The sequence below is a fragment of the Podarcis erhardii genome, assembly GCF_964252035.2.
Source record: "Podarcis erhardii genome assembly, chromosome: 7".
Lineage (NCBI taxonomy): Eukaryota > Metazoa > Chordata > Lepidosauria > Squamata > Lacertidae > Podarcis > Podarcis erhardii.
Genome location: NC_138511.1, coordinates 34115362 through 34136173, shown reverse-complemented (window position 1 = coordinate 34136173; position 20812 = coordinate 34115362). Strand labels below are relative to the sequence as shown.

Here is a 20812-nt window from a genome sequence, read left to right as displayed (position 1 = left end):
CAGTGTTTCCGTGCACTGCTCTGGTTTCGCCAGAAGTGGCTTAGTCATGCTGGCCACATGACCCGGCCAGGAAAGCGAGATGAGCACCGCAACCCCAGAGTTGTTCACGACTGGACTTAACTGTCAGGGGTCCTTTACCTTTACCGTTTTAAATGCATATTGTGGATGGGGCTATCAGTGGCTCTGCCTGTCATTGACTCAGGCTCCACCTCCTAGCTGCCCTACTTTTTGCTCCAGTTGTTACAGCAGGTACCGCCACTGCCTGATCCATCAGGTTCAAATTGCAAGACAAGGGATTTTCACTAAAGATTAGGAAGAACTTATTGGTGGTGCAAGCTTTCTGACAGTGGAATAGGCTGCTTTGGAAAATGGTGGACTTAGGCTGGATGGCTCAGTTGGGATAGTTGGCTAGATAACTTTTGATGTCCTTCTAACACTTATGAGCCTATGACTGATGTCTGCTGAAGTTGGGACCTAATGTATGTAAATCAATTGAGTTGAAAAGAGGATACCCATCTCCCTTCCATGTTCTGTTCTGTCTCCCTATTAGTGTTGATGGTGGTGAACTGTTTGACCGGATCACAGATGAAAACTACAACCTCACTGAACTAGACGCTATCCTTTTCACCAAACAAATATGTGAGGGCATCTATTACCTGCACCAACAGTACATCCTTCATCTGGATCTGAAGGTGATGGAAATTTCTGCTCCCTGCCAATTTATAGCCAAAATAATTGCAGCTTATGCAATTGCAGCAAAGAAAATCTGAGCGAGAATTTCAAGCCAAACCCCCATAGTTTGCAGAAGCAACTTGTAAATTTGAGCAAGCGAAAGTTAAGAGAAACCCCAAGAAGTTTCAAGGTTGATTTAAAATTTGATTCAGTTTTAACCAGCGATTATAGGAGACTTCTGCTTTGTGCATTTTTATTTATTTCATTGACTTATGGCTATGAACAATCAATATTTATTGTATCGTTAAAATTCAGTAACACCTCCCATTCACAATCCAGTGAGAATGGTGGCACCATTTTTTTCTGATCTTTTTATACTTTACTTACTTTTAGAAAACAGGGGGGGTTTTTTTGTTTTAAAAACACAGCTTTATCATAATTTATGGTTATGTGTTGTTGATATTTGTGTTGCCAAGGTCAGCTGGTAAATTCATGGCTAAGTGAGGATTTCAACCCGGGTCTGTCTGGTCCTAGTCCAACACGCTAATCACAACACTTCATTTGAAATATCAAAGTCAGGCATCCAAGGCTAAAACCCAGTGGGCAAAATTCATCATGTTTTGGCACCTGAGCAAATAGCATTTGAACTTGGGGCTTTCCCCTTGCCATGCTGAAACATAATTTTACACAAATGAGCTTTGCAAAAGAATTCATTGTAATCACATACAAAGATTGCAGATGACGACTTCTCAGATTAATCTAAGCATGCCTTCTTCTTCCTTTGCAGCCTGAGAACATACTGTGTGTGAATCGCACAGGAAACCAGATTAAAATAATTGATTTTGGATTAGCAAGGAGGTAAGCCTCCCCACCCACCCCCACTTCTTTTGGCTGCTAATGTTTTATTTCATCTAATACTTTAGATTCATGTTTGGGAGCTCACACAATAAGATTCGCTAATGCAACAGGTTCCCCCCTTTCTTCTTCCCCTGACCCCACCCCCCTTGGCTCTTGAGGGGGTGTTGGAAAAACACCTTGAACAGTGCACAGAGTGGGGGGCAGGGGGGATTGTTCCATTCAGCAAGCTGAAATGCTTGAGCTGCTATCATAACAGCATGATGCCAAATTCCCCTCCTTGCAATAGAAAGGTGATACCTGCGTGTTTTCAGTGGAATGATAGAGTGTTTAGCTATGCAGTATAGTACAGCTGGGAACCTCCAGCTTCCATCAGCCCCAGTCAATGCAGCCATTAGTCAAGCATGATGGGAGTTGTAGTCCAACAACCACTGTCAGGTTCATCATCTATGCATGGTCCGTGCGCCTGCCTACTGGAGCATCACTTTATCGCTGACAAACTTGCACCTCTCTCTTTCTTTTTCCTCATTGTGCATCAAGGTACAAGCCCCGTGAGAAGCTGAAAGTTAATTTTGGCACGCCAGAGTTTTTGGCTCCTGAAGTGGTGAACTATGACTTTGTGTCGTTCCCGACGGACATGTGGAGCGTGGGCGTCATAGCATACATGCTGTGAGTAAACCCTCTGGAGAACATTTGCTCCGTAGAAAAGGCTACCAAGTGGCATTTTGTAAGGTCAGGATGCAGAAGACTTCTGTCAGGAGACTCTGTGGGCCACCAGGGAGCTGATCATTGCATTATCCTCCAGCGTGGGGATGATGGATGTGGAAAAGAGGAGTGGTGTCACATAGCAAAAGAGGGAAAACCCCTTGTGACGCAGCTATATTTACACACTCAGACCGTAACACCAAAGCAGCACCAGTTGGAGTGCATTGGCACATTTTATTTATTTATCTTATTATTATTTATTAAATTTATTGGCCCTCCAGATGTTGTTGCAGTCCAACTTCATCAGCCTTAGCCAGAATGGCCAGTATTCGGGGAAGCTGATGATGGGACTTGTAGTCCAGCAACAACTGGAGTGCTGCAGATTGCCCATCTCTATAGGCTGCATTGCCTTGCAGAATGTTCCAGAGAGTTGGAGCAGCCCCCGAGAAGGCCCTGCACACCGTGCAGTTCTTCCACTGCATCAGACTAGACAGATTGCACAGCCTCTTCAGAAACCTTTCTCCCAGGTAGAGAGGCACCTGACATGCAAAGAGGCAGGAATGTCTGCATATAACATCTTGGTTTCCTGTTTCAGTGTGAGCGGCTTGTCGCCCTTCTTGGGAGAAACTGACACGGAGACCATGAATTACATTGTCAACTGCAGCTGGGATTTTGATGCGGAAGCATTTGAACAAGTGTCGGAAGAAGCAAAAGACTTTGTTTCCAGGCTCCTGATAAAGGAGAAAAGGTACGGTGCCTCTCGTTTGAAAAAGCAATTTATTCCTAATAATGCTTGTTGCCACCTCTTGACTTGGATACAATCACCCAGCCTGCCAGATTCCCTTGAAAATTCTCAGCCCAGCTGAATCCACCTCTGTCCTTGTGCCGAATGAACCTGCTTTCCATCTGTTGCACACCGAAGCCATGGAGGGGAATGGTCTTCTATGGTCTTCATGTGTACTGAGATGAGGAATCTTTCTCAAACCAAATAATGAATCCAGGACTGGTGCACTCTCTGTGGGTCATTTCTGATGCATGGCAGGGCATGCATCAGATTCAGAATTCCTGCACAGGCTTGTCTCCTACCTACAGCATTAAGATCTGAGATGAGTCTCTGCCTGCTATGTCTTAAAAGAAGCAGAATCTTGTCTCCAGTGGTGCTAATACAGGTAATAAGAGATCCCTTATCTTCCAGTCTTAGCAGTCGGTGCTCAGATTGCAGATAACAGATCTTGCGGATGTGATTGGCCCAGAGTTGGAAAGATGACAAAGTCCCTACCAGAGAATAATGGCAAACCAAGTTGATGGACTATGCCGAGATGGCAAAGCTAACTGGAAAACTCAGAAACCAAGAGGATAAAAACTTTATAAAAAGAATGGGAAAAAAATTGTAAGTTATCTAGGAGACCACTGTAAGCAGATGGAAACAAGAGCAGGATTCTGACACACTTGTACAGTGGTACCTCGGGTTATAGATGCTTCAGGTTACAGACTCCGCTAACCCAGAAATAGTACCTCGGGTTAAGAACTTTGCTTCAGGATGAGAACAGAAATCGTGCTCCGGCGGCGTGGCGGCAGCAGGAAGCCCCATTAGCTAAAGTGGTACCTCAGGTTAAGAACAGTTTCAGGTTAAGAACGGACCTCCAGAACAAATTAAGTTCTTAACCCAAGGTACCACTGTAGCGTAAAAAACTTTATGGATAATATGGTTTGATATATAAACTGGAGTACAGACTAATATGCAGTTGTAGATATTTAAAATAAGACTCTATGGATGGAGGGAAGTCTCGAGATTTGGAGAATCTCCACATACAGTATGACTTTATTGATGTGTGTTTATTTGTATTTTTTATTTGTAAAACTAATAAAATTTCTTGAAAATAGATAACAGATCTCAGTGACTGACAGGTGGGTGTGATTTGCCCAAAATGACCTCGCAGGCGAAATTCAGAGGCCCGCAGGCTAGAGCTTCCACACTGCTGATGTAGACCATCCATGCAACCTGTTTGCTTTCATTTGGTTCCAAAATAATCAAACAAGACATTCAAGCCTAATGCTGAATGACTGTTGTTTCATTTCCAGAGGAGGTCAGATTCTACCTCGTGTGTCCATTCACAAATTCTCTTCCACCCTCCCTCGTATCTTCACAGTGGCAGAACAAGTGCCGCAAATTGCCTTAAACATGAATGGCTGGCAGACCTGCCTGGCAAAGCCAAGAAGTCCAAGGTGCGCTTGAGGTCTCAGCTGTTACTACGGCGTTACATGGCTCAGAGGAAATGGAAAGTAAGCTCTGCTTTGACTTCTGACTCTTTTTCCAAGCACCATTCAAGGTTATTGTGACGGTCATCCATGATGCCCACTGGCTGCCTCTCTCAGCTTGCCAGGCCGTGTTCAAGTTCTTCTTACTCAGAAATGAAAACCCTAAACAACTTGGGACCAGCTGTGCCTCCAGACGACTGTTCTGTTAGCAAGCATATTCTGTAATACATCATTGAGGCTTGCCTGGCACCATGATTACATGTATTTAGGCACCAGGCAAAAACTTCCCTTTTTAATCAGGCCTTTGGCTTTGATCTATCTATAGCCTTTTTGAGTGGGTGGGATGTTTTCATGTAGGTTTCATGTTTTGTTTTTTGCTTAAAGTATTGTAAGTCGCTTGAAGCTGCCATGGCAAAAAAGGTGACAAATTTAATTACACTGGTACCTCGGGTTACAAACGCTTTGGGTTACAAACTCCACTAACCTGGAAGTAGTACCTTGGGTTAAGAACTTTGCTTCAGGATGAGAACAGAAATTGTGCTCCGGCGGTGTGGCAGCAGCAGGAGGTCCCATTAGCTAAAGTGGTACCTCAGGTTAAGAACGGTTTCAGGTTAAGAACGGACCTCCGAAATGAATTAAGTACTTAACCCGAGGTACCACTGTAATGAATAACAATTGATGCAACAATGGTGCATTTATGCAGTCAGTGTGCTTCTGAGTATCAGCTGCAGGAGATGGCCGTTGCCTTCCAGCCCACCATTTGTGGGCTTCCAAAACACATCTGCTTGGCCACTGTGCTAAACACAACAGATTGATCCAGCAGGAGTTTTCTTACATTCTTACCAGATTTCCTGGAACATCTGCTTTGCACGCACGAGGTTCTAGGTTCAGTCCCCAGCATTTCCAGGTGGGCCTGGGAGAGTACCCTGCCTGGAATCTGCTGCCGGTCAGTGTAGACAACACTGAGCTAGATGAACTCGGTGTAAGGCAGGCATAGGCAAACTCGACCCTCCAAGTGTTTTGGGACTACAACTCCCATCACCCCTAGCTAACAGGACCAGTGGTCAGGGATGATGAGAATTGTAGTCTCAAAACATCTGGAGGGCCGAGTTTGCCTATGCCTGGTCTAAGGGAACTCCCTCTGTTCCCAGTCCATTTGAATCTGACATCTCCTGTATGGCCATTGCTATTCTTCGGTATCTGAGCTGTCTTGCTTGCAGTGCTGGAGGAGTAACCACAAGAAAGGCAGTGACTGCAAAAAGGCGTTTGCTCCACGAAGATATTAAGAATTTCATGTCCCGCCTCCCCAGGAGGGTTCAGGTATCGCTCTGCATTGTCTGCGTGACAAAGACCAGAGGCAGCTGCTGCTTTGTTCTTTGAGCCTGTCAACACCTTGACATGCCCCAAATGGTTGCAATTAACAGCAGGGTACCTCCAGGCATTGGGTATGCTGGCAACTGGGCAGAAAAAGGATACCCAGCAGGCTAGATGAGTAGGAAGCTGTCCAAAAGGTCCCCGTGAGCCGAAAGAGGGCATATGCATGTGAGGCCCTCCCCATCAAGAGGCAATACGCCTCTGAATGAGAGTTGCCGAGAATCGCAGGTGGGGAGAAGGCCCTTGTGCTTGCATCCTGGGCTAGATGGGCCATTGGCCTGATCCAGTAGTGTCAATACGATGAAGCAAGATTCAAACCATTTCCAACTCCGTCTCCTTCCTGTGCGACGCGACACCCAATCCTGTCACTCTTAACATCCCGGTGTTGTTTGTTTTCTTTTGCAGAAGCATTTCTACGTGGTGGCTGCTGCCAACAGGCTGAGGAGGTTCCCAAGCATGACTGAGAATCCTGCATAACCTGTTGTAGAAGACCGAAAACGGAAGGACTCTGGTTTTTAGCCACTGGCCCACCTTTACCGTTTTGGCAATTAGGATGCATTTCCTCCTCTCCCATTATCCCATAGCCACAAGTGTGCTGAAGTTTCTGCCTTTGAGCCCTAATAGGATAGAACGGGACTTGCTATACAAGGAGGAAATGGGTTCTGTTGTGGAGGGGGACAGCGACCATGAGTTGCCTCATAATACCTTCATTTCTCTAATTATATCTTAGTGCTTAGCAGTGACCCTATCTGAGTGGGACTGGTTTCCTTTAAGTAGTTTGAGAACTGTGAGGCGTATGCTATAACAAAGCAACACAGTGTGTCCTTGCCTACAGCTGATTTCAGCCTGTTTGCTTTCAGCTTAGTACATTGGGTGGGTACGATGAAACAAATTGTGTATCTTCCCAAACATTTGTTTCCCATTGGACACTTTTGCTTCCTCTGCTGCTTCTTGACCCCATTTGCCTCCTTCCGCTTTGTTGCCACTGCTGGTTGCAATAAATAATTATATTAATTCAGGATGAAGGGTAGAGATGTTTCAGGCTTGCGGGATTTACTTTCTATTTTACAATAATACTGAGGTCCCTTCACCTGAGCCAGGTGTAAAAACAGTGGCTATGAGGGCAGCACCACTTACCTTAAGCATCACACGAGCCTCACGGTGGGACAACTTACACAGACAAGTGTGAATGTTCATCAAAGTTCCTGCAGATCAAGAAGTTGATCTCCAAATTCTTAAAATCAGCCAGCAGACACTCAAAAGGCAACCAAGTAACACTTCTCTTTTGGTGAGGACAAGATGAGCAATTGGAAAAAACCAACCAGCTATCACAGCAAATTAATTCTTTTTCTTTATGTTTACTTAGTTGGAAATTCTTGCAGATAGACCTACCACAAACCAGTAATTACAAATTACATCCTGATGACACACCTGTTTAAGCCCCAATTGCCTGTGGTGATCCACACAAATGTTTGCTGTGATCCATAACATCAGTTATTATCGACTTATTACAAGACACCTAAGGAGGGAGGTGCAGTCTCACTTTGTGGGGAAGGCAGGATATATTAGGGATCAACCTTTTGGGGCCTGTTTGCAAACTGGAGAAACTGTCATTCAACATGCTAAACCACTACACTACCAACTGGCTATTCTCAGTAGGGCGGGTTTTCTTTTTTTACACTTCCTTCAGCAGCCTCAGGCATGCATATTTTAAACTTCCACATAGGGGATTCATCAATGACGAGTTCTGCATGCATATGATAATTTGGAATGCGGTTGACTGGCAGTAAGATAGGGAAACAACACTAACTCTGATTTATATATTGATCTCTGTCATTTGTAAAACAAGACTAAAAAGGAGAAGAAGAAAAAATATAGAAATAAAAGTATTTATTGATGTTGCTGCAAGGGAGTAATGTCTTACACAAAGCCACAATAAAAATAAACCTGAGAGACAGAGTTAAAATGTGGAGTTAAAAATTGTGTTGTCTAAAAAGATTTTGGAAGTGGGAATGAGTTGGCAGCAGGCATATTCAAATACCAAATCTTTGCACCCTGATTTGAAGTGTCTTCCAGGGAAGCAACTTCCATTGCAAATAATGGTTTACACCTGAGCAAGCATGGTTATGGCTGAGATGCCTGGATTGCCAAATCCAGAATTTGTTGTAACATGCAAGGTTCCCTCCACCTCCAAAAATCTGAGCTGCGGCACAGAAGTTCTTTCTCACTGCAAAAACACTTCCAAGCTTCCTTGAACAATATAATACTGAGTTCACACAGGCCCCTAACAGCAAAATAAAGAGCCCACATGTTTTGAGGGCCATTTCAGTAGTGTAGCCCTCCTGACCAAGGAGAACCAATCAGTAGGGCGGGCTTTCTGCACTCATCCCAGAAGCCTCCAGGGGAGGAAGCAGGAAGCAGAGGCCAATTCCCACAATCCATGTTTTGTGCTATGACACCCAGCTGGGAAGTGTGCACGCTCAAACCAGTGCCCAAGAAAAACCAGCACGAAGGTTGCTGGCCTAAAAATACCATCGATTCTAAAAATCCCAGAGGAGCTGCCTGCTCAGGTCAAACACTGTCCCTTTGTGATTTAGCTGCGCTTTCCAAAATTCTCCTCTTCCATTCTTCATACTCTTCTTTTGCCTCCGTTTCAATTTTCGGACGCTTGCGAGGGGCCTCTGCTTCCGTTTCATTTGCTGTTGTGGGGTGGAAAAGAGAGACAAGACTTTGGAGAAGATGCTCGTACAACAAGTAGTCTGGAAGAACCCAAATCAAGTATACTTCTAGCTGGTCAAGGACTTGCTCCACCCTCAGTCATCAAGTTCTTTCCCCCCCAAAGATATATTTACGTATGTAAGTATTTATAGTCCTGCCTTCTTGCAAAGCATCAGGGCAGTGTGCAACCATATTAAAATTGAAATAAAAGAAATGCAAAACAATCATTAAAAGGTCTGGTTGCTCAAGGGACCTTTCAGACAGCTGCATAGGCCTGCTGGCATGAATAAAGGCCTTCAATAGATGCTGGAAATTTATAAGGGAGAATGCTTGACGAATCTCCGCTGGAAGAGGGCTCCACAGAACGGAGGCCAGTCAATCTTATTTAACACTGAGGACAAGTATTAGCACCTCTTTCTGCTATATGTCTGCAAGCTTTGGGGCTCCTTTCAGCTTGCAGACACCTCCCTCTTGTGGCTAGATAGCAAATGCTTTAGCTAGATAAGCAACAGCACAACACTGGGAATAAAGGGAGCAATAGATGTGGCAGAGTTCTTTTGATTCATCCCCAGTTCTAACATTTGCGGAGAATCAAGATGACTAGTGTGTCCTTGTCTTCCCTTTTTATTTTACTCTTATTTATATCCTGCCTGCTGTTTCAGAATTCAAAATGGAGCCCATCCAGGCACTGCCCGAATCATGACCAGTTTAGCTTATGCCAGGTTCCCACATTTGGTTGCCTTAGACCAAACGTGGACCCAATCTTCCAGGCCAGGAATGTGGCTTTGCACAATTGCTTGAGAAATACAGTTATGTCTGACTTGAATGCAGAACACTTCCATCACTGGAGGAACCTGTTTCCTGATGCAGACATTAACTCAGAGGCAGGGGCTCAGCATGAACTGTGAGGGTGGGCAAAGGTCTTGCAGGAGATGGTTGGCTTAGAACAGCTGTGGGGATGGGGGAACCTCCAGCTCTGAAACCTAATTAAATTCCCTATTTGGTCCATGGGGCTTTTTTTGGCCAAGCTACGTCCACCTGCCCTGTACCTGGCATCAGCTGCTGCCAGTCAATGTAGGCAATACTGAACTAGATGGACCAAATGGTAGGCAGCTTCATGTGTTTCTGTGATATACATGGAGTGGGTGGCGCTGTGGTCTAAACCACAGAGCCTAGGACTTGCCGATCAGAAGGTTGGTGGTTCAAATCCCCGTGACGGGGTGAGCTCCTGTTGCTCTGTCCCAGCTCCTGCCAACCTAGCAGTTCGGAAGCACGACAAAGTGCAAGTAGATAAATAGGTACCGCTCTGGCGGGAAGGTAAACGGCGTTTCCGTGCACTCCTCTGGTTCGTCAGAAGTGGCTTAGTCATGCTGGCCACATGACCCGGAAGCTGTACGCCGGCTCCTTCGGCCAATAAAGCGAGATGAGCGCCGCAACCCCAGAGTCGGTCACGACTGGACCTAATGGTCAGGGGTCCCTTTACCTTTACGTCCACCTGCCCTGTACCTGGCATCAGGTGTGTGTGTGTGTGTGTGTGTGTGTGTGTGTGTAACAAAATGTGTGTAACAGGTAACAAAGTAGCTCCTGCGTGATTTCAGGCACTGCTGATCACAGATGCTCGCAAAGCACCATGCCAGCATGACAGTCAGGTGAATGACAGATGGGTGGCTAACCACACCTATCAAAGCTGGTCCACATGTGTGTCTGCGTGGAGCTAAGAATCCAGCCAGTGGTGCCTATTCCTCACCTACAGCACATGGATGCACACACCAGCTCCTGTGGCCTTTACACAGACCAGAAGATGATCGGGTCTATCTATAAATATATAAAATGTATGTCGTGGGATGTCGCCAAAATTGTGGTATTACTATTTTATGCCAATTGCTACCTTGTTAAGTTCAAGGTCTTGGTACTAACATAATACAGTGGTACCTCGGGTTACATACGCTTCAGGTTACAGACTCCGCTAACCTAGAAATAGTACCTCGGGTTAAGAACTTTGCTTCAGGATGAGAACAGAAATCGTGCAGCGGCAGCAGGAGGCGCTATTAGCTAAAGTAGTGCTTCAGGTTAAGAACAGTTTCAGGTTAAGAACAGACCTCCAGAATGAACCCGAGGTATCACTGTAAGGCCCTTTACAACTTAGGACTAGGTTACCTGAACCCATAGTAGATCGCTATGGTCTGTGGGAGAGTTTCTCCTGCAAGTTCCAAAGATCTCAGAAGCCTGCTCTGCAGTAACTCAGAGCGGGGCTTTTAGTGTGGCTGCCCCTGTTGTCTGGAATAGCCTTTCCTGGGGAGATACTCTCTGTACTTTCCAGAAACAACCGAAGATGTTTTAGTTCTGAAAAACCTTCCCAGCTGGACGAAAAGGCTGCAAGGACTACTCTGTATGGTTTTAGTTTGGTTTTAAATGTATTGGCTGTTTTTTGTTTTTAACTATCTTTTACCGCACCTTTGTTGTTTAGAATGCGACTAATAAAAACAACAAAACATCGCTCTAAATATCACTATAAAAACAGCAAGACGACTTTTTGACTTTTACCAACCCTGGACGCCCCAAACTGGTTCATCCAACACAGCTGAGAAAACTTTCCTATCACTGAAGCTGCTCTTAGAGCCTGGCTCCCAAGTTTCCAGCAAAGGACCCTGTTTTGCAGAAGCAGTAGGCGAGGGAGTCAAGTTTCACCTACCAGCATTCTTGCCAAGGCCTTCCAGCAAGGTCTCCTGAGGTTTAGAGGCCTCCGTGGCCAATGGAACACTTTCACCTTTGGAAGAAGAGAGAACAACCTCCTCAGTGTGGTTTATGTGAAATCTGGACTTCTAGACCAGAGCGGGAAGTCGTTACCATCATCCAGCCAATTTTCAGGGATGATGGGAGGTGGCATTCAGCAGCTTCACAGACTCCCCACCTCTTGTTTAAGATCATGGGTAAAATTTATCACCTGCACATTATGGAGACAGAGGACTGAGGCTACAAGGAATGAATAAGAAATACGTACGGCCCATTTGCTGGCTTATCTTCTCTAGCTGGCTGTGGAGACGGTCAAATATGGTTTTCTTCACCCCAGACGCAGCTACCATTTTGTTCTTATCCACTTTAAGTTTCAAACACCTGCAAGAAGAGGCCGGCTGATTTTCAAAAGGATCACCCAACCGAATATTTCACCATACTCTTCGCTCTGATTGTAAACAGTCATTTGCCTGTAGCAAGTAAGAGTTGCCTGCAGGAAGCCTGACATCTAGAAAATGCAGGGGTGGCCAAAAATGGTGCCCTCAAGATCCTGCTGAACTACAACTCCCATCAGCCCCAGCAAGCATGACCCATGGCCAGGTACAATGGGTGCTGTAGTTCATCTACACCTGGAGTTCCTTGAAGTGCAATTATGATGGAAAGGACAATCCCAGGGAGGACAATCCTTGTGTACTGTCTTCTAAATTGAACTGCACTCCCCTCTGTCCAAGAACTGTTGGGCAGGCTGGGGACAGCATGATATTGATGGGGAATGTGTGTGTGTGTGTGTGAAATCCTGTGTTGCGGAGGATGGACTAGGTGAACGTTGGAGCCCTTCCAATTCTGCAATATTAAGCTTCTATGAATGGGTCCATTTACCATCAGCTCAGGCCCCAGCCATGAGCATGTGGCCCTTGAGTGCCTACTCCCTGCTGCGTGTGGCCCTCTGGGACAAAAAGGCTGCTAACTTCTGTCCTAAACAAGCTCTGCATTTCTTCCTGGTGCAGAATCCTAGTTGCTATCCCCACCTGCCCGTCATCTGAGCAGAATGAACACAAGGAGAACTTCTTAGTACCAACCCCACCCCAAATACAAAATGGAAGCTGGCCAAACTTTACCTGCAAGCTGTAAACAATGCTGCGGTGGTGAATAAGGACTTGGACAAATCGAGATCCATCTTCTGAGCTTCTGGCAGGCTGGATTCATACCTGAAAGAGCAAAGCCACTTTTTAAAACCACAGTCGTTTCATCATGACACTAACAGAGGTTGCCCAGAAGGGAGTGAAGCTCTCAGACAGAGTTGATGCAGCCAAACAGCACCATCCATACATGGGATGGGCATCAGTAGGCAGTAGGCAGCTTTCCAAAAGCAACCCAATGTGGACTGATCATGCTCAGGGGCCATAGAACAGCGTATCCTCACTGGCTAGAACTCTGAACAGGAATATAGGCAGCGATCATTTTAGGCACATTTGATATGTGCGTGACTGCACACAAACACATTGTGCCAAACCCGGAAGTGACCTGAAAGTGTCACAAAAAGGGACTTGCAGGCTTTTCAATGGTGTTTCAAATATACGTGATTTCATGTAAATGTGTGGTGCCTTGGAAAGTAACCCTAGTGTAAACTGGGAGTTGCCTGTACTACAAACCAGAATGTTTTGTTGCTGGCCCCGCTGACCTTTCCTAAAAGCAAGGGTAAAAGCTTGGGCTGCAGAGTCTCCTTAAAAATTCCCTACCTTTGCAGTATTTTTGAGGCCATATTCACTGCTTCCAGGCAGCAAAACTGAACAGCCAGATCTCGGATGCCAAGGCTAGAGTTCACACCCAGGAGGCTCTCAAAGGACCTCAAGCAGCTCTGGTAAGCAGTCTTGTTCATGCCAGAAAGTTTCACTAAATAAGCCTTGAGAGGGAAGAAAAGCACAGAAAATCATGAGGCAATTTCTCCTTGCAAGTAACAGCCTCTTACCTAGTTGCTTGGGGGTAAATAAGGATCTCTTCTATGCGACCAGCTTAACAGAAGGTGGTCTTGCATAGATATATGTAGTGTGAGAAAGAAGAGACACAAGAAACTAACTTCTGTTGAGTTTTCTGCTCTTGTTGCAAGGCTGGGATCCTTCTCACAGCTGGCTTGATTGCAAGCCCAGCACTGATGCATCAGACTTGCAATGTAGATGGGCAATTCTAGTGTTAAGAGTGAGAATGCTACGTGCACAGATTTCATCATGCAGGTGGGTTCAACACAGAGCCACCCTGATGCATCTCCCTGTGTCTTGTAGCCTCCAAGCTAGAATAACAAGGGGCTTAACTGTCCAAAGCAGTAAGAACATAAGAGCCCAGCTGGATGAGAGCAAAAAAGATCCATCTAGTCCAGCCCTGTTACTCAAAGCAGCCAGCCAGATGCTCATGAGAATCCCCCAAGTAAGATGTGAGGGCAGCAGCTCTCCCACACCCCCTCTAACAGCTTGCCCTCCAGCAACATGTATCATGGAGAAGGCGACTGTCAGTGGCTACTAGCCACAAAGACTATGATCTGTCTCCACAGTCAGATGCAGCAATGCTTCTGAATGCCAGTTTCTGGAAACCACAGGAAGGGGGAATGCTGTTTTGCTTGAGTTCTGCTTTCAGGCTTCCAACAGGCACCTGGTTGGCCACTATGAGAGAAGGATGCTGGACTAGGTGATCCAGCAGGCTATTCTTCTGTTCTGAATTGACTATACAAAACAAATTCCTTCCAGTAGCACCTTAAAGACCAACTAAGTCAGTTCTTGGTATGAGCTTTCGTGTGCATGCACACTTCTTCAGATACAGATGAATTGACTATGTCAGCTCAGGCTGATGGGAGTTGCAGTGCACCAAGATCCATTCTACTCACTATCTCGTCCAATAGCCATTGATGGATCTGTTTCCTACCAATTTGTCCGATATCCTGTTAAAACCCATCTAAACCTGCAGGCAAGCAGGGTGCCAGCGCCTGGGATGCTGGAAGGCAAAGGCTGCTGCCCCCAGGCCCACTATGGTCGACACTGGCTTATCTTTAATTCCCTTCCTCCTGAGAAAGATAATTCTTAGCGGCTGGTGCTGTGAAAGGAAGAACAAAACCAGGAGGCTACAAGCACAGTTCACTGCCATTTTTATGATCTCCAATGCACCTCATCTAAGCTGAGTATTGTGTGCAATGACTGGCAGTGGCTCCCCAATGTTTCAGGTAAGAGCCATTCTATTTGAAGATGCTGGGGCTTGAACCTGGGTCCTTCTGGATGATCTACCCACTGAACTACACAGCCCTTCCCTAGATCTGTCCAATCCTGCATCTGAAGCAAAGGTTTCTAGTTGCCATGTGCAGTCAAAAGAGATGGCTTAAGAAAAAAAGCACTTGGGGTGGGGAGGTGGTCGTATAACCATTTATTACTTTGTCCACAGGGTTCTTTGTGAAGGCAGCGGCCAAGTCCAGGCAGATCACGGCTTTGCTTGTGGCAGTCATCTGAGCCAGCAAGGTGGCACATTTCACTTGAGACAGGCGCAGATACTCTTCAGCTTTTCTGTGGTACAGCAAAGAGAAGAGACGGTTAATTCCATTTCACAGCCAGGACAGCCAAACAGAACTTGCATATATCCTATACCTTTAAAGCACTTTCAAACCACATGCTTTCCTGCAAAGGATCCAGGGCACTGTAGCTAACACCTCATGAAGCTGCAATTCCCAGTAGCCTTTAAGGAACTACAATACCCAGAATCCTTTGAGGGAAAGCAAGCACTTTGGATATGCTTTAAAAGTACAGCTTGCACATGGCTAGAGCCTTCAGTCAGATCCAGCAACTGGGCCCTTGTAGCGTTTAGGGAAACTTTTAGGTTATCATGAAATTAATATTTTGTGTTGTGCCAATTTGAATGCAGCTGGTTTATACAGGTCTGAACATTTGGGAAAGGACCCAGAGGACTTAGCTAAAGGAAAGACAAAGAAATACATTCTATGAACCTCCAAGGTCATTAAAGGCAAGATAGTTTCTAACCCAAACTGCTTTTCGATGTTTTAATTGCAACCGCTTTCAGAAATGTTTTGATTGTTTTAGAATATTTTTGCTTTTCTCTTTGCTTTTAAATAACGCTGTGTCTGTTTGCCTCCCTTTGAAGGATGGGATAGAAATAAACCATCATTGTTAATTTATTAGTCGCTCCCTGCCACCTCCTCCCCGTAACTCAAAACGACAATACGTAAACGAACACATACATTAGAACCGGCATAAAAGGGGTGGGGGTGGGGGACAAAGAAAAATCTAAAAGTTATTTTTAAGGCAGGATTAAAACATTCCTCTAAGTTCAAGGAGGCCACAGATAATAAAATACCAAAGGCCTTTAAATAAACAAATACAAAAATTCAATGAATGAATGAATGAAATAAAATAAAGCCCCCTGCCCCCAATTCACCTGATAACTCCGGGCGCAGTGACGCCCAGCTTGGAAGCCAAACACTGGATCACTTCGCGCTCCATTCCCAGCCCGCTAAACTCAGCCTGCGCCTCCACTGCTACGATCCTCCTTTGCTTTCCCGCGCGCGCATGGAACGACGCGACACCTTCAAAGCCTGCCGGGAACGTTGCGACACGCTTGCCGCGCCCCTTTCGAACGCTCGGCTGCCTCTCCGAACGTTCCCGCCCTGGCTCCACCCACTCCTCTGCTGTCACTCGCCGGAGGCTCTCCTCAACCCACTCCTTCCCTTCCTTCCTTCTCCGGAACGTGACGTAGCGCCGTTCCATCCTATTACAGCTGTCCAGGAGGAAGGGCTGGTGAAGAGGCACCTAATCAGTCAGGAAAACGAGCCCGAGGAGCGTGGAGGCCCTATTGGCGGAGCGGAGCGTCCGTCGCTGCTCCCGAAAGCCAATCACTGCAGCGGAAGGGAGTCTTCCCTCTTCGGCTTTCGGCCAATGGGGAGCGAGAGTAGAAGAAAAAGAGGCGGGGTCCCGAGCGGGTTTCCTTTGTCACATGACAGTGGTGGGAAGTGGGGGGGCGGCTGAGCAGGCGCCTAGCTAGGAGGGGGTTTGTTGCAAGCGCTGCGGGGGTTGCAGTGAGCGACGCGCCACTATGGTGAGTAAGAAAAAAAGAAGGGGGTGGTAAAGAGGGGTGGGGGGTGAGGGTCGGCCTGGCAAGAGGGGCTGCTCAGGCCTCCTCCTCCTCCGCAGTCCTTTCTATGGGGCAAGGCTGTTGGCCTGGCTGTTGTTGGTTATTCACCCCCCTCCCCAATTAAATCTATTAAGCCTTATCAGTTAATTGGGTCTATTTATATCGCCAACGTTAAGTGTTCTTTGGGTGCATTGCAGTCAAAATGAAACTGCAGAGCTGGACTACTGCAATGTGCTTTCCGTGGGGCTGCATCTTGAAGACGGCTTGGGGAACTTCAGTTGCTGCCGAAGGAAGCTGTCAGGGCGCTAAAAGTGAACGGGACGGGAGGTTTGAACACGCGACATGACTTTTGTGTTTAGTTGTGCTGACTGCTGGTGTGTTTCTCAGCGCAACTCAAAAGGGTTGGTATTAACCTTTAAGCCCCCCAAGCCCACCTTTCCTCAACCTCTGGAACAGGTGTGGGCGACCTTTGACCCTCCAGATGTTGCTGAAGAACAACTTCCGTGGTCTCTGACCATTGGGCATGCTTGCTAAGGCTTTGGGAGTTGTAGCGCAGGTTTGGCGCTGTTGCTCTAGAGATGTTTTGGGCTGTAATTCCCAGGTAGCGCAGCTGTGCTGACCTGGACTGAGAGGGCACATTGTTGGGGAAGGCTACCCTAAATTGGTGGGAATGAATTACTTTAAGATTGCCTGCACTCCTGTGATACTGCCTGTAATCCAAGACTTGGATATGTGCTTGTGTACTGACTGGAGAATTTGGTTACGTTCATTAGCATTCACCAGAAGACCTTGTTGGTGGTGGCCTCGCAGTTGTGGAAGTTTTCCGGTTAATATTTATTTGGACCCCTTCACGTCAGGCATTGAGAATGTCTGCCAAACTTCTTACTAATGCCTTTCCTTAAGAGAATTTTGGTGATCTTAAGAATCTCTTACACATCTGTCTTCGGCCACTCAGTGCTTTGTACTGTAATGTTCATTTTTCTCCATGGCTTTATAAGGAATTGGCTCTGAAAAGGGACGAACATATAACACATCAATATTAAAAATGCAACAATAATTGAACATTTTAATGCCACTCTTTATTGTTTCAGGTTCAGGACAGTGTACAGCATAAAACATTTATTTTATTTTTTAAACCCCCACAATACACACTTCAAAAAAAGAAGTTGAGCACAATCCTAAGTATGTTTACTATTGAGCTCAATGGGGTTTTTTATTATCTTCAAGAAGTGTGCTTAGAATTGCACTCTACAACTAAAGTAATTTAAACTGCTAAATTAAAAGACCATTTGAATTAAAGAAGTCTCAAGTTCATATGGAGCTGCAAAGGCCCTGCTTAGCTAGCAAATACTTTTTCCAGAAAAGGGAAGCAGTAAATAGCCCCAGGTGTGGCTTCCTTCATGACTAATGCTGCCATCCTGTGGGAGCCTACTCAGAAGTAAGCCGCACACTATCTAGGAGTGCCCTAGTAAGTACAGAGTCTTGCAGCACCTTAAAATACTGAGATGTTAGGGTAGGGCTGATGGGAAATGGGGGTCTGGCAACATCTGGCAGTCCAAAGGTTCCCTGCTCTTACATTGGGTGCTTTGTGTACATGGAAACTTCTTCATATGCAAATACAGAAATAACATACAAAAGAGAGGAACAAATGTGAAATCTGGGTCAACAGTAAAGGTTATGAATTTGATGGGCTCGTGAGAGAGCCATTCATGCCTTGGAGTCATTTATATTTTTTGTTACCATGTGTGACTTAAGACCTTGTTAGGTGTTGCATCAGCGGTTGGGCATCTGAGTGGTCAAATACTGTGCAAATATTTTAAAATTGTTAAAACATCAGAACAATGAAAAAGCCCTACATAAGTTTGTGCAAACAGGAACTCCTAGATTTGGGTAGCTTTCTTGTGTACCATTCTTTTGTTGGAAAGGTGCCTTCTTTGAGCCCAAAGAGACCTCTTCCTCTGGTGTTGGGATAGCCAACATGGAGTCTTCCAGAGATGATTAGACAACAACTCCCACCATCCCCACCTTTTGGAAGCACTGGCTGGGGCTTATGGGATTTGTAATCCAAAACATCTGATGAGTATCACTTTGAGGAAGACTGCATTATGCAGCTGTATGGAAAAGCTGGCATTGAGGTGATGGCCAAACTTGGCCCTCCAGCTGTTTTGGGACTACAATTCCCATCACCCCTGACCTCTGGTCCTGTTAGCTAGGGATGATAGGAGTTGTAGTCTCAAAACAGCTGGAGGGCCAAGTTTGGCCATCACTGAGGTACATGGTTGGAGGTCAGGAACACTATTGAATCTTGAGCTGAGGAACTTAAAAGCTCTGCGTGTGTTTGAAAATGGTAGGGATGAATAATCTTCAGATCAGAGCAGGGATAAATCATCTTCACTCAAGGAGCTTGTTGAAATGGCTGGACCAAGAGTGATGATTAATTTGTCAGCTTATTCTGTGTGGTTGATTGCCTTGCTGGCTGTTATGATCATCATTGAAGGTCTTCCTCTTGGTGCCTGCACCATCAGATGTGACATGGGTGGCATCCTCGTTTCTGGAACCTTCCCCATTTCTATTCATCCGGCGCCAACTGTAATTTATATAGTTAATTTATCAGGATATATACTTGTCCCCACCACCAGAATTCCCAGGGTGGCTTCCAGAATATGAAAGTACAATAAAGCAAATCAGGTTAATGGTCTTTGGGTGTTGGCTAGAAACACTTTTGCTTATGGGGACATTCAGAGGCCTTGTAATAGAGTAGCTGAACCATGCCAGCAGGGGCTGATGGGAGTTGGATACCAAAACATCTGGAGGGCACCAGTTTGGACTCCCAACTCCCATCCGCTCCAGTCAGCACGATTGTGCAGAAGGGTACCAGTTTGGTGAAGGCTGGTTGAAGACAGTGTTCTTCAACCCTAAGTCCCCAGATGTTGCTGGACTACAACTCCCATTATCTCTGGTGATCGGCTAAGCTAGCTGAGGATGATGGGAATTGTAGTCTAACAACCTCTTGGAACCCAAAGTTGAGGAATACAATAATATTTAGATTGCAGCCCTGTACTCACTCACCTGAGAATGAGTGAACTAAATGGGCTTTACTTTTTAAGTAGAGACAAGCTTGCAGTTTGGGTCTCCACTGTGTTTTATGTTTTATGTTGCATTGTTTGAAAACTTAGATTGTCAGGTTGTCCTGAAAATGTGTCTTAAATGATACACTTTAAAAAAATATAAACTAAGAGTGTTGGGCATGTTTTCAAGAAATGAGGGAAATGAGTCATGATTGTTAGCTGTCAGTATACATATGGCTATAGAATATATTTTTTAAGATTACTGAAAGATACGGGGCGGGGGGCAGGGAGAATATAACAGCATGGACTTCTAAAAGCAAATGTACTTCACAGAGTACAATTATTCAAAATAATATACTTGGAACATACCGTAATTGGCTTTCTACACTAAAAGAAATGCATTTCCTCTGGAATTTTGGTAAATCATTGAATGTGGTAACCAAGAAAAATAAAACCATTATAAAAGTTGGCTGTATTGGCATTTCATTAAATGGAAACAAGGAAACTTTGCAAGACATGTGAAATCCTTTCTAGGCTGGACTTTCTTGTGCTACCTTGGAAGAAAATCCCATGTGTTGACACTCTGCAGGACCTTATTTACTTACTGTGAGGTGTTTATATCTTGCCATTCAATCAAGGAATCCTCAAGGTGGCTTACAACAGATTGCACCAATACAGGTCAAACAAAGACCGCACGTCCAGCCCCACAGCCTTCAGTTCTTTGGCCGGTGGGTACGGTGTGCTTCTCTATGGCCATAATGGACTTTCTACTTTTACATCTGCAGTCCCAGGTCCTTGCTGATCCTAGCGTCTGGTCCTCTTTGCCTACTCTTGGGCAGCTAAGTGCAGCATTCTCCATCAGTGATCACCAGTAGCGTTGGTCGTACAAGAAATCACCATTAGCTTATTCCCACAATGGATAATTAACTTAAGAAATTTGTTGCCGGGAGATGGGCTCCTGGGCCCCTAAACTCAGGTTATTTTAAAAGAGAATTAGACAAATTTAGGGGGCAGAGGGTGATCAGCTGCTGCCTTAAAAGACCTCCCCCTTTCCATAAGGTTCTAGGTGGGGTTACAACAGTATGATGTACAGTTATGAGAACAGATTGAACCACTGCAATTAGGAAAGAAGGAGAGTTGTTCCAAGTGGAATGGAGCTGTATAAACGACATTTAGCCATGGACCTACTTATTTAAGAAGTTCCTTACCTGCCCTTCACTACAAGGTTGCAGGGTGGATCCCCAACCATACAGTAATGAACCCAATAAAGCAAATGAAAGGATGTACATCAGGCAGCAGAGGTATAG

At 45.5% G+C, this 20812-nt stretch overlaps 3 protein-coding genes across 9 annotated transcripts in view; 2 read left to right on the top strand and 1 right to left on the bottom strand.

The window, feature by feature from the left end:
- MYLK3 (myosin light chain kinase 3) overlaps window positions 1-6884 on the top strand; it is a 29966-nt gene extending 23082 nt beyond the window's left edge. For all 7 annotated transcript variants that reach the window (XM_081870200.1, XM_081870198.1, XM_081870202.1 and 4 more), the window contains 6 exons: window positions 551-692; window positions 1460-1530; window positions 2068-2196; window positions 2828-2980; window positions 4383-4515; window positions 6271-6884. In XM_081870200.1, the coding sequence (XP_081726326.1) occupies window positions 551-692; window positions 1460-1530; window positions 2068-2196; window positions 2828-2980; window positions 4383-4515; window positions 6271-6342 (700 nt within the window). In that variant the 3' untranslated portion in view covers window positions 6343-6884. The remainder of the gene's footprint in view (window positions 1-550; window positions 693-1459; window positions 1531-2067; window positions 2197-2827; window positions 2981-4382; window positions 4516-6270) is intronic.
- Window positions 6885-7740: 856 nt separating this feature from the next.
- On the bottom strand, window positions 7741-16088 carry ORC6 (origin recognition complex subunit 6). The gene is made up of 7 exons (XM_081870285.1): window positions 15745-16088; window positions 14729-14858; window positions 13056-13219; window positions 12435-12524; window positions 11585-11697; window positions 11276-11350; window positions 7741-8564 (listed from the first exon to the last, which is right to left on the bottom strand). Exons 1-7 carry the CDS (start codon window positions 16071-16073, stop codon window positions 8437-8439), a joined length of 1029 nt encoding a protein of 342 aa, XP_081726411.1. The 5' UTR covers window positions 16074-16088; the 3' UTR covers window positions 7741-8436.
- Window positions 16089-16285: 197 nt separating this feature from the next.
- The window catches only part of VPS35 (VPS35 retromer complex component), a 28354-nt gene continuing 23827 nt past the window's right edge, over window positions 16286-20812 (top strand). Inside the window, exon 1 of the mRNA XM_081870208.1 lies at window positions 16286-16401. Within this exon, the coding sequence (XP_081726334.1) occupies window positions 16399-16401 (3 nt within the window). The 5' untranslated portion in view covers window positions 16286-16398. The remainder of the gene's footprint in view (window positions 16402-20812) is intronic.

Bases quoted from the DNA above. Each gene is read 5' to 3' on its own strand.
- ORC6 (XM_081870285.1), bottom strand. From the start codon at position 16,073: ATGGAACGGCGCTACGTCACGTTCCGGAGAAGGAAGGAAGGGAAGGAG. The intron at 11,698-12,434 runs GTAAAGTTTGGC...CTCTTCTTGCAG, and splicing joins GCATTGTTTACAGCTTGCAG to GTGTTTGAAACTTAAAGTGG. The intron at 8,565-11,275 runs GTAGGTGAAACT...ACCCCACAACAG, and splicing joins AGGCCTTGGCAAGAATGCTG to CAAATGAAACGGAAGCAGAG.